Below are 13,526 nucleotides of genomic sequence, written 5' to 3' on the forward strand. Positions count from 1 at the left end.
AGATGATGCTGGCTTTCGCTTTTGTGGCTGATAATAATAAGACTGAGCTTGGAGAAACCAGAATAGTTTGTTTTTGTAGTTTTTCTTACTTTTTTTTTCCGTGCGTGCGTGCGTGCGTGCGTGCGTGCGTGTGTGTGTGTGTGTGTGTAAGTGGCCAGACCAGGATTGGTGACAAAAACCTTTTTCTCTTAACTTTTTATTTTTAAAAATGTCTGTTGATGGGCATTTGGCTGCATGTATGTCTGTGCACCATATACTTGCGTGGAGTCCATGAAGTAAGAACATGTTTTCAGACCCCATAGAACTGGAGTTACAGGTGGTTGTGAGCCACCACGTGGAAGAAGAGCAAGTGCTCTTAACCACTGAGTTATCTCTCCAACTCTGAAGCCAGGATAATTTAGTGGAGGATAAAAGCGGTGGTTATTTTAGAATGAAGCAATGGAGTGATCTGCATGGGAAAATACTGCTCTTAGCCCTAGGAATTTATTCATAACTGGAATTTACCATTCATTATTACCTTTAGGTGGGTAACTGTATGGTCTCCTACCAAAGTATGAGTTCTAGGGAAGAGAGTAGAGAAATGATTTGCTCCTTTTTATTTTACATTTGAGGAATTAGTCAAGCAGGGATCCGTGAGACAGGAACACTAGAGTAATAGATCTGATAGGAATTTGAGGACAAAGTTTAACTAGTTGTTAATGAGATTTGTATGGCTTTGTGTAGCACAGGGTCCTACCATGTTTAGAGTGACCACAGTAGGTAAATAACTGAAGATTAAATTTTTTATGATATTTTGTTATCTTTCTGAAGAGCAGAATTATTTACGTATATACGGAAAGTTAAAGAAGTTGAGTAATCTTTATATAACACAGTTTATTAATGGGGAGCATGAAATACAAGTTTTTCTATTTCCTGGCAAGTTTGACATGAAATTTAGAACAATTTTAAGAACTCATTGACCTTATTCCTGCATTTTCTTGTCCTTAGGATGACCTGGAGAGCGTGAAAGGGCTAAGAAGGGGGTCAGGAGGGTTACTCCCTCCAGGTGTATTAGATCAGATGTTGGTGGACTAGGTGTTAGTTAACTCGCCCTCTACCCTCCTCCTCACGCTCCGCTGACGTGTTCCAGCAGTTTCTTGTAGTCTAGGACACACGGTCCTTGCGGCACTATGTCTGACCTGACACAGCGGAAGAATCCCACCTACACCATCTCATTACTCTTCACAAAGACTTCCGCTGTGTTCTTCCAGTTTCATTTCTTCTTCCTGTTTGCCTCCTCTTAATCCCTGTAACCTATGCTTACTGTTTAGGCTTTTTGGGACTAAGTCTAGCTGTATAGCCCAGGCTTGCCTTGAACGTAGCATGATCCTTCTGCCTTGGCCTCCTGACAGCCAGCATCGCAGGTGTGCACCTCCACTTTTTAAGAGAACTGTTTGTTTTCAAGTTTGTGTCTGCTTTAAAGGCTAGCATGTCCTGTAGTGAGGTTCACTGTGGTGCTCTCCTGCGTGCATGCCGTTGTACTGTGTTCTATTTATCCCTCTCCTTTATGGCCTTGCCCACCCTGGCCCTGGTGGTCATGTCCTCGCTGCTGTCCCACATACAGGTACTCCCCACTTGCACTTTTATGTCATATGTAGTTACTTTCTCATTAGTCTCCTAGCCTCTAACTTGAGATCTTCTTTCACGTTCATTGTCTTCTAATTCTGTTTTATGGCCCTGTCTATTTGGGTTTCTAAATACTAATTGAATTTGGAAGTCCATTTCGTAAGATTTTTGAAATTTTCTTCTGTAATGTTATTAGTGAATTCCTCCATTCTGCTGAAAGTATAGTAGAGAGAAAGTGTGTGTTGGGGAGAGTGGAGGATATGGAGCAGACAGTGGTGGGGCAGTATTGCCAATAATGACAAATGAATGAGCCTAAATAGATGGCTTGTACAGAAGGGAATAGAAAAGCTTTAGAAGTGGAGCAAAAGTACTGCTTACGATGTAATAAAGAGAGGACCTTTTTTAAGAGTACTTAACGGCTCTTGCTAATGGCCTCTGACCTGTGGGCACCTGCACACACACACACATACACACACACACACACACACACACACACACACTCACTGTACATATACTAATACAGGCACACATATTATAAATAATAAATAATTAAATCTTTTTAAAAGATATAATAAAGCCCTGCAGTGTTGGTGCAGCACTCGGGAGGCAGAAGCAGGTGAATCTCTGTGAGTTTGAGGCCAACCTGGTCTACAGAGCAAGTGCCAGGATAAAGCTTTAAAGCTACAGAGAAACCTGTCTCAAAAAAACAAAATAATAATAAAAAGAGAAAGGTATGAACAGATAAGTGTTGGAACAGCTTCTTTCTTGATTTTCAAAAAGTAAAGAATTCCACTTATGTAGGGAGGAGGGGCTTGAGCTTGCGGGCTCTGGCCTCTCCTCTGTTTGTGCTGCTGTTGAGCCTGCACGTAACAAGTGTCTGACGTTCACTGGTGCCGATGCCAACCAGCCTAGTCTCTGTGTACGATGGCCCTCAGCTAACAACACTTAGCTTTGCGTTCTGAGGGTTGGTCATGAGCTCTTGGCTCTCTAGCACATAGTAATTTCCAGGGCAGCTCTCCTAGCTAAGGGTTGTCCCCCAAGTGTGTGGAGATCATAGGAAGCATCTACATCCCTCAGATGTGCAAAGTCTGAGGACCTGTGCATCCATTCTTTTTTTTTTTTTAATTTTTAGGATTTATCTTTATTTTATGTGCATTGGTGTGAAGGTGTCAGATCCCCTGGAACTGGATTTTCAGACAGTTGTGAGCTGCCAGGTGGGTGCTGGGAATTGAACCCTGGTCCTCTGGAAGAGCAGTCAGTGCTCTTAACCACTGAACCATTTCTCCAGTCCCCTGTGCATCCATTCTTAAGTACCACTGCTCTGCTGGCAGGATGCAGCTGTGGGTGTCACCCAGCCCAGTGGAGCTTCAGTTCTTAGAGTATAGTGGTAGCTGAGGATGGATGACTCCGGAGGCTGCTCTACTCACCACTCTTATGCTAGGGCCTGGCATACGGCCAGGTTATTCTCGGTAAATGAGATGGATTCTGTCAAGTTTTCTTCCTGGCATGAGCCTCCTGCCTTGGGTACTGGTCAGCATCTGACACTTTTTTCTGCATTGCCTTCTAGGGCTCCCTTGCTGTGGGGTCATTGCAAATTAAATTAGCTCCTCTATCTTGTATCTTGTGGTTGTTGCCCATTCTCAGGGTACCTCATTATCAGACAGGTTCTCTCAAAATGATGTCTGACCCTTGCCCTCTGAGTCATGCGTTGTGACAATGAGGTACTTCTCCACTGCTGTTTGCTCTTCCCGAGGAATCACGGGCTCACTGTACTCCACAACTGTTCTTGAGGTGTTTAAGGGCTGCTGGCTCATCAAGAGGTACAATGCTAGACTCCCAGGAATGCAGGAGTTATAGGGATTATAGTCCAAACGTGCCCAGCTCAAGGCTTCCGTATTTTAACAGTCATGGCAACTCATGGCTTCTTTTATGTAGATTATAGCTAACAAAACCTTTATCTCCTTTTTAGAAGTATTGTTCAGTCATGCTTTCCCAAGTTTTTTCTAATATAATGAAGTTATTTAAATATGTGTGTGTGTGTGTGTGTGTGTGTGTGTGTGTATGTAAAACATAAAGCACACACATATGTATAGAGAGACAGAAAGACAAAGACACTCATTATGTAGCTTTAGCTAGCCTGGACCTCAGAGATCTGTCTCCCTCTGCCTTCTGAGTTCTGGGATTAAAGGTATATGCCACTACATCTGGCTAGATTTGTTTTTATTATTTTTAATTCTGTGTATGTTGGGGACAGGTATTATGTACATGTGAGTGCAGGTACCCATGAAGGCCCCAGGCTCTTCCCTTCCTGGAGGTAGAATTACAGTTAGTTGTGAACCTACGTGGGGGCAAGAAGTGAACTCAGGTCCTCTGGAAGAGCAATGTGTGCTCTTCACCACTGGGCCATCTCTCCACTGTAATGAAGTGTTATAGGAGACACCTGACACCCGGTGCTGCTGCTTGTATTTATAGGATAAACGGCTTGCTGTATCTGGTTACTGTTCAGTATACTGGCTATAATATTTGATTGAATTTTATTGGCAGACCACAATGTAGAAAGTGAAATTAATGTAGTACTCGCAGCTGAGTATATCTGTTCAGAGAATAGGACTCAAAGCTGAGTCATTTGGAGCTCACTGACTTTAATATTAACCCTCTCACACTCTGATCCATGGGCAATGCAGGTTGATAGTTTGATGCAGCTACCAGCAATTAAGAGCTCAGGTTTTTTGAGGTCTTCAGTATATAGCACCTCGTGACTTGCATTTCTTTTTGATGAACGTTTCATCTTTCATTGGGTGCTTTGCTCATTACTTTATAAGGTTTATTTATTCTGTGTAAAAGTTAAAATGGAAGAAATGAAACCATTTGATTAAAGCGTGCTTCCTTCGGCTGCCCCCCCCCATCTGTTTGTTGTTTCTCTGACCTTTACTCTGTATCCACCCAGGTCATCTTAACTTGTGTCCAGTACTCAATAAGGAGTCTGTTTGCTTCTCAGAAAAATCTTAGTGTAGCTCCATTGTTTAAGAAAGACTAAACTTACTTTCAGTAATTTCAAATCTATGTGACATGTATATATTAAGTTCTGAAAGGTCACTAAAATTGTTTCATAAACAATGTACTTAATCTCTGGTGGAGGGATACTTAAAAATTCATACATTAAAATTTTTTCCTTTAACTAGTTCAGGTCATCAAGGAAGAGTTCCCTTTTAGTGTCCAAGATGCAAACTTGATATAGTTTAGTAAATCAAGAGTTATACTTAATTAATGATTGGTTTAAAGTTGATTGGGGAATAAAGAATTTTAAATTGGGAGTATGGGGAGAAGAGGGAAAGATGGAAGGGGAGAAGGGAGGAAGGAAGGGAAGTGGGGAATAATGTACAGCTCACTTAAAAACAATAAAGTATATAAAAAAGGGAAAAATGTCTATATACCTTAATAAAACATCATTGTACTTCCTATGAATCTTAGCCCCTGCTGTCCCTGTATCCAAGAGCAGTGCCCTTCTCCTTGGAAGAGAGCAGGCTGCCCTGTTGTTGTAGGCGGTGAGACACAGGCCTGATGATCATGAACAGCTCTCACATCTTTGTGTTTGAGACATTTAGAAATCTGAGGGGAATTCTTGTCATTTTTTTAAGTAATTAATTACGATTATATATTTATTATTGTCTAACTGTATTAAAAATAAATCATTATTAAGATCAGTGTTTCCTTTCTTCACATTAGGTAATAAAATAGACTTGGAGAAGGAGAGACATGTTTCCATCCAAGAAGCAGAGTCGTAAGTGTCATGCTCCCCCGTTCCCATTGCTCCCCAGCAACGCCACCTGCTTCCTGTGGGTTTTGACAGTTAGCTTTGACCCCTCAGGGTGTGCACCAAACGCTCCCAGTCTGCTTTGGTGGACTGAACTTTTGTTCTTGGGAAGCGTATTTGTACTGTGAGATGCTGAACATCTGGCAAGAGCAGATAGCCTCTCTCCATTTCTCTTTTGAAATTGAAAGACTGGTGTGAGAACAGGCTATCAAGATTAAATGGTCGGAGGCCACAAAAACCAAGTATTTCAGTTCCAGATTACTGTATCAAAATTTTTTTATGTTTTTCCCCCCTAATTTGGTTCAATACATAGAGAAATTAAATACCTAAATAATCTTAACGTAACAAAAATTGGTTAAGTTAGTAAATCAATAAAGGTAAACTTAGTCACTAAAATTGCAATTGTAGAACGCTTCAAGGGCTTTATGTTAGTGACTAATATTTTTTCTTTTTTAAGGTATGCAGATTCTGTGGGAGCAAAACATTATCATACTTCCGCTAAACAAAACAAAGGAATTGAGGAGCTCTTCCTTGACCTCTGTAAAAGTACGTATGCTGTCTTTAGTATGTTTACAAGTGGCTTTTACAAACAGCTATTAATGTTTCTAGCCAGGAGTTGTGGCACACACCTTTAATCCCAGCACCCTAAAGGCTGGGGCAGGTGGATCTGAGTTTGAGGTTAGCCTGGTCCAGACCCTGACTCCAATATATATATATAAAATTAATTTTTCTGGGATGATATTTTGCCCATTTTAGCGATGAAAGCAGGAATTTTTTTAGATCTATCTGTACTATTTTTACTTGGTATTTGTGTGGTCCATGTTTTAAAATCTTAGGTATTTTTATCTGTTTTAAGCAATAAACTAATGGTTTTGAAATCACTGTTTGATGTCTGCTAACTGTATTTAAAATGTGTGATTAGTTTTTAAAAAGCAGACTATATGTATTAAAACACACTGAAGCGGCTGAAGCAATAGTTAGCTGTGACAACCTGAGTTTGATTCCCAACACCCACAGCAGTGGTAGCATGCATTTATGAACCCGCCCCACCCCCATACTGTGGAGTTGGGTCCCTGGGGCTCATTGACCAGCTAGCTTAAGCAACTCAGCAAGCTCAAAACCTGGTGAAAACCTTTCTCAAAGGATAAAGTGGGTGACATCTAAGGTGGATCTCTGTTCTACATACCCATTTTTTTTTTTAATGAAAAAAAGGAACCCATATTTAACAGCCATAACAATTTGTTGGAGTGGGTGGACCATATTTGGATCTTGATTAACAGATTAGTGAAGAAAAACATTTTTGAAGACAATCAGTACATAAATGTGCACTGAATTTTGTTATTAAAACATAAAGGTTAGTCTTTTTAGGTGTCATTATAAATGTTTAAGCATTAGAAAATTGTATTTTAGAGGTGCATATTAAAGTAATCGATGAATAAAATGTGTCTGGAGCTTGATTCAGAACAGCAGTAGTGACAATTAGAATGTGGGTAAAATGAGGGGATGGGATTTTGCTAGGCTCTTTTTCTCTATTTTTATATGTTTGAAGGTTTCATGTTAAAAGGTTTTCTTAGAAAAGAAAAACAAGTTTCTTTTTAAGTGCAGCCTGACGTTCGTTTCTCATGTTACCACTACAATGCTTACATTTAGGAGAATGTTAGTCTGTGGGATAATAGTGAGTGATTGTCAAACTGCAGTCTTTAAATTTGTGGACCTCATTTTCTTGAGGATTTGATGAAACTGGTTTTTGGCTCTAGAAAAAAAATGTGTACACAAACTTTGGGGTAAATTTTACTTGAGACTCTGAAGTCATTCATAATTCCTCTAGAATAACAAGGTCTCTACTAGTCAGCAGCTTTAACATCGCTTGAGATTACCAGAAATGCAGCTTCCATTCCCAAACCTACTGAATCAAATGTCTGGAGGGGGCACAGTCTGTAAGAAGCCTTTCGTGTGATTCTGTTGTGTACTAGGTCTGAATGCCAGCGCAGTGTATAACTGTTGCTGTGAGGCTCTGTGCAAAACACACTTTGGTGTAGTTGGCTATGGCCTGAAGTTCACGTTTCTATAAGGGGTGATGCTTTCAGTTCTCAGCTCATACTTCAAATAAAAGGTTTCAGATAAGTCTCATGCCTTAAGATATTTATTCTCTATATATTCATTTAAAAATCCTCGAACATAGATACTAATATAAATCCATTTCATACATTCTAAAACATACCTAGAAGTGGAAAACTTGAAAGGCTGACTAAATAAGGAGAAGCGGGGTTCCAGCTTGAGAGTGTTCTTCATGACCCGTGCCCTGCACAGACCTTTGGACACCTACTGTTTTAAAGACTTGCCCTCTCTTCTTCCTTCATCTTGTTGATTAAGTATTCCGCAGAAGTTTCCTGTGTCAGTGTCTTGAATTTTCATTCTTGTAAACTTTTTCTTAAAAAGGAGACATTTTACTTTTCAATAAGGTTCAATTTGTCAGTTTTTTCTTTGTTTCTTATGAATGTGTGAGTTTTCTTTTATAAGAAATCTCTGTCTAAGCCAAAAATCACAAAAATTCCTCCCTCTCCCCCTCTGTCCCCTTGTGTGAGACAGAGCTTCATGTAGTGAGCTCTGTGTAGCAGAGACTGTCTTTGAACTCCTCATCTTCCTGTTGGCAGCCCCCAAATAATAGGATTACAGGCACATGCTCCCAGCACCCAGCTGTTCACTGTCAGGACTCATGTGAGTTTTGATGTGTTGTGTTGTTTTGTTTTGTTTCTTGTCATGTAACTCTGACTGGCCTGGACACACAGAAATCTACCTACCTTTGTCTCCTGAGTGCTGGAATTGAAGGCATTTACCACTACACCTAATTCGTGTAGTTTTATATACATGCCATGCACATGAATGTCTCTCTCTCTCTCTCTCTTTCTCTTGCATGTATACATTTGTGTATATAAGTTACTTCAACTGGGAAGCTCCTGCATCTTTTTATTTGTTTTAAGATTCATTTTTGTGTGTGTCTGTGTGTGCCAAAAGAGACCAGAAGAGGGCAGTGGATGCCCTCTCTCCTGCCGTTCTCCACCCTTGTCTTTGTAGTTAGGAGTTTCTCTTTGAACCAAAAACTACATTTTCTTGGTTAGGGTAGAAACCAGCTAAGAAACAGTAAGTCCCAGCTATCCTCCTGTCTCTGTCCCCATGCAAATCAGTAGACTTCTTTTGGAAAACCTAACTCCTTATGTGGGAGCTGGGATCCAAGCACCATGTCTTTATGGTTTTGGAACACTCTTAACTGCTGAACCCCTCTCCACCCGTTAAGTTCTTTGTACTCTTTCAAAAACCATTTGGTTTAGTATATGTATTATTTTTAATTATACACATGTCTAAGTGTATATCTGTGTGTGGATATGTGCACATGAGTGTTGGAGGAAACCAGAGGAGCTTCCAGATGTAGGACCTGGTTCTTCTACAAGAGCAGTGTGCTCTGTTAACCACTGAGCCATCTCTCCATCCCCTCAAATACCATTTTTTAAAAAAATATTTATTTATTATGTATACAATATTCTGCTTGCATGTATGCCTGCATGCCAGAAGAAGGTGCCAGACCTTATTACAGAGGGTTGTGAGCCATCATGTGGTTTCTGGGAATTAAACTCAGGACCTTTGGAAGAGCAGGCAATGCTCTTAACTGCTGAGCTATCTCTCCAGCCCTACCATTTTCTTAAAGAAGTCCTGTGCCCCAAATTTAATCTCTTGTGCTAAGAATAACTTGAACTTTAACCTGTTTCTGATATGTTTGAAAAATCTCGAGATTATACTTAGAGTACACAGTGTGTTATGCAAACAATAAAACGGTGTTATGTTTCCTTTATTGCTTGCTTTGTGGCCGTTATAGCACCAGGTGCTATACCTTCTGCATTCTAGGTCTTAAAACTTGTCTTGAGTTGACATAGTACTCATTATGTACCATGTCTGTTGACTGAAGCTCATGACTAGTTATCGCAGCAGAGTAATGGCCTTGCAGAGAGGGAAAACTCCAAAGACTGGTGTACTCATGTTTGCTTTCTGCTTTCAGGAATGATAGAAACGGCGCAAGTGGACGAGAGAGCTAAAGGCAACGGCGCTAGTCAAGGTGGGGCTGCTAGGCGAGGTGTGCAGATCATCGACGATGAACCTCAAGCTCAGAGCGGTAGTGGAGGGTGCTGTTCTTCTGGATAGCTGCTCACACCTATGAAACTCAAAACAAAACAGAACTGTGGATCATTGCCCTGAACATGAAGACTGCCATATTCCAAGTCACATCATTTTACCAATGGAGTTATAGGATTAACAGTATTTTAAATTACGTTTATAACACTGCGGAGACCTTAAGTGCTAAACTTAGTGGAGTTTGTGACCAGAGAATTGGCATTTTCTACAAATGTTAACAAAGCAATTACCAATGGCCTTTTTACATATTTTTTCTTTAATGAGGAATAATATGCATGTAGAAAAGACCTACTTAAAGGCTTCATTTATATTCTTTTAAATCAGATCTTTATTTAATAACTTATATATGATGTTGGAATGGTATACATTTTTGCAGTCCTTTGTATTTTGTGGTAGTTTGAATTGTATCACTTCTAAACAGCATACTGTTTTTGTTTTTGTTTTTGATTAGCAGATACCTGAAGTTCTATTTTTGCAGGGTTTGCACAGGCCCCTAACTGTCTACTACTTTGATATAATCTATAAACATCCTGTATGCTGAGCTGGTAAAATACATTGTAAATTACATATTAAATATTTTATCTGCTTTTACAAGCGCAAGGTGCAAAAGTATATACAATTGTCTTATTGGAGACTGTAAAGTGAATTACCCGTTGGTGATAATACCTAAGCTTTTTGACGCTGTTATAACGATCATCACCCTCCTTCACTTGTCTTAATGTGAAAGTGGTGTGTTTAAATTTATACATACTTTACTTGAATTATTACTGTTGTCACTTTTTCTTTTTTTCCTTTTCCTTTTTTTTTGCCTCTCTACATCCCAGCGATCAAAAAGCAGCATTTGCCTTTTTAGTATTATTATTATTAAACAAGGTTCCTCCTGCCAATTTTGTTTTAGAACAGTTACCTTAGAAGGATTTGAGTGGAGCTTGCCAAGTTTCACTTCTGTGACAACTTGAGTGTTTTATAGGGCTTTCCCTGAGATGGGTTCACTGGCCTGAGCAGAGGGGTCCCAGGTAGTAGCACTGACCAAGGCTTATTTATATAGCATATTGAGTGGTGATTGATGCTCCCAAGGCAGCACTTCTGCATCCCTTAGGATGTTTTAGTGGTCATTGCTTGTCAAAAATGAATATAGAAAGCTGTATTTCATTTTATAAGAATTATTTGAGTTTTTATGGGAAGAAGCATTTTATAGTACAGTTACAGCAACGCTGGTAAGATTTATTATAAAATCATATTCTTGTTTATTTTATAATTAGTCCTACATTGGATTTTTTTTTATTTTTTTATTTTTTAGCATTGGACTGAAATTTGTTCATTTAAAAAAAAATCAGGCACTGATCACAGGAGAAACAGATTGTGGACATTAACATAAATTGTTCTTGTTCTAATATATCTATTTTCCCATTTCTGTCTTGCTTGGAAAACTAGTAAATGTTGTGTGTAAGATAAGATGGAATGGTCCCTGAATTTACTTTTTCTAGGATTAAAATATAGTAACACAGTTAGTAAGCATTTCTGAAAATACAAGGAGGTGATGGTCACTAGGCAAATACTACCATATTCTTAGGACTAGCTTAAATCTAGACTGAAAGTTGAATGACTACTTGACACCTTACCATCTAGATAATAGGAACTTAACTTAGCATTGTGTTCTTTGAGCCCTCTGTTTAGATTATTTACTTATCCACCTTGCCAGATTTCAATCACTGACTCTTTGCTATGTGCCTGAAGACGGTCAGAATGGAAAGAGTCAAGAGAGTGAGCTGCAGCTGTGTCCCATTGCAGGCCGATTGTGCTGTGCCATCCCTGGGTTCCTGTGGAGTTGTGTTTATGCAGGGGCAGAAGGGGCAGCAGAAACCATGAGTCATTGGAGGATTTGTCCCTATGCGCTGGCTTTTTCAAGAGTAAAGACTGCTGCCAATCCTACTGTTGTAGATAGGAAATACACTTCCTCATTGGAATAGAATACTGTTTTTTAAACTAGAGATGGAATTAAACTAAGTTAAACTTGATCGTTGGAGACCTGTGCTTGAGTTTTTCACTCTCAATTCCATACAGGAGCCCCCGTTCTGGAGTTGCAGGTAATCATTCCTGGGGTAGAAACTATCCTCTGTATTGTCCTTTGCCACCTTACACGCTTCATTCTCTCTTTAAGCATGTGATCCACGCTAATTCAGTAACAAAGATAGGTAATACAGTATACCTGCTGTGCTCTGAAGCATGCAAGAGCCTAAGTGGAATGATGAGGGGAAAGAAGAGTGGAAAGATCAGTCAGCTGCATGTGCACATAAGGGAAAGAGAGCGATGGCAGGCTGAGACTAGCAAGGATTCCCTGGCACTGTCTTCTCCCCCATTCTATCTATATGCCTCGCCTATTAATTGTGCTACTTGGAAAAGGCACAAGGCACTGTGTGGTATGTATTGAAAGTAGATGCTAGATGGGATTGATTCTCCACAAGTGGATACATGTCACATAACCTAAAGTTAGTTTAAGACAGTCATTAATTTCATTAAGTATGCAGTCACCATTTCTATAATGAGTAGCTTGCTGCTTGTTTTGCTTTATGATTATGGAAGGATGTGTTTAAAAATGTATTCTGCAACAGTTGGGGATAAGCAGTAATTTAAAAAGAAATGAATACCATCTTGTTATGAAAGACACATGCTTGTTGTTTCATGTGTCTCCTAAGAATACCTTAAGATTATGATTATTACTGTATTGAAATTTTTTTTGATATTAGCTCTGAATTATTAGTCCCCCCCCCCAATTTGGTGTTAGAGAGCAATGATGTTTCTTTTTTTCTCTCTTTTTCTTTTTTGGTTTCTAGAAATAAAAGGTAAAGCTGAGGAACTAGAAGGAGATAGGATAGAAGTCACATATACATAAAACTATCTGACCCGACAATGTTTATCATCACTTTGACAAATACATTGCTTTTGTCATCAAATACTTTCTAGATAAGGCAAGATACACATTACGTGCCAAATAATGAGAACATTTAAAAGAGTGATACTATTTATTTCTTTTGGCTTTTAGTTTATACTTTCTGTTTTATAAATGCTGTCAGACTTCTACACCATGGATCCTTAATAATTACTGGAAGATAATTGGAGGTAGCATTTGCAAAGGTAAACTATATTATCTCTTGATATGGTTTGATTTGTTCCTTTAACTTCCAAATTATCTTTTGATGTCCTTGTGACCATTTTGAATCTTGAGACTCTCCAGGAAAAGGTGTATATAGTAGTGACTAATAGGAAGCTCGCAATTATGTATAAAGAGACTTTATGTACTTTCCTAAAATACAAAATGCATTGCCCAGGTTTTCATAATTAAAGTTGCTACTCACTGAGTTACATGTGCTTGGCTTCATCACAGGCTACTATGATGCTGTAGTTCATTAATATCTGTTACAGAGTAATACATTTGTGGCAACTCAATAGGCTACTGTGTTGCTATAGTTCATTAACATCTGTTACAGAGTAATAACATTTGTGGCAACTCATCATAGGCTACTATGTTGCTGTTGTCTTTAACACCTGTGACAGCATTAGGACCACTCATCATAGGCTACTATGTTAGTATTGTTCTTAAAACCTATGACAGAGTAATACATTTTGTAGTATGAACTAAAGTTCATGCTATATTTATGTCTTGGCTTTGATGGCCTTTCTCTTTTCAAAAAAACTAAAAGTTAATTTTAGTTTTGAGCACAGTTTTTCTAATTGCATTTTAGCACTATAATATTGAAGGAAAAAAAGGCTGGCTGTAAACTTGCTACGTAGCTGAGGATGACCTTGAATTCCTCCTGATCCTCCTGCCTCGACCTCTTTAGTGCTGTGCACCACGCAGTCAGTCTGTGTGGTGTCAGGGAATTAAACATGGAGTTCTGTGTGTGCTAGGCCAACACTTCAA

General features: G+C 39.2%; 1 protein-coding gene across 1 annotated transcript in view; it reads left to right on the forward strand.

Annotated features, from left to right (window-relative positions):
• The window catches only part of Rab21 (RAB21, member RAS oncogene family), a gene marked incomplete at its 5' end in the record, with an annotated part of 38,420 nt that extends 25,459 nt beyond the window's left edge, over positions 1 to 12,961 (forward strand). The window contains 3 exons of the mRNA XM_005358270.3: positions 5,332 to 5,386; positions 5,877 to 5,965; positions 9,471 to 12,961. Of these exons, the coding sequence (XP_005358327.1) occupies positions 5,332 to 5,386; positions 5,877 to 5,965; positions 9,471 to 9,613 (287 nt within the window). The remainder of the gene's footprint in view (positions 1 to 5,331; positions 5,387 to 5,876; positions 5,966 to 9,470) is intronic.
• Between the last annotated feature and the right edge of the window lie 565 nt (positions 12,962 to 13,526).

This window comes from Microtus ochrogaster, chromosome 24 (assembly GCF_000317375.1).
Source record: "Microtus ochrogaster isolate Prairie Vole_2 chromosome 24, MicOch1.0, whole genome shotgun sequence".
NCBI lineage: Eukaryota > Metazoa > Chordata > Mammalia > Rodentia > Cricetidae > Microtus > Microtus ochrogaster.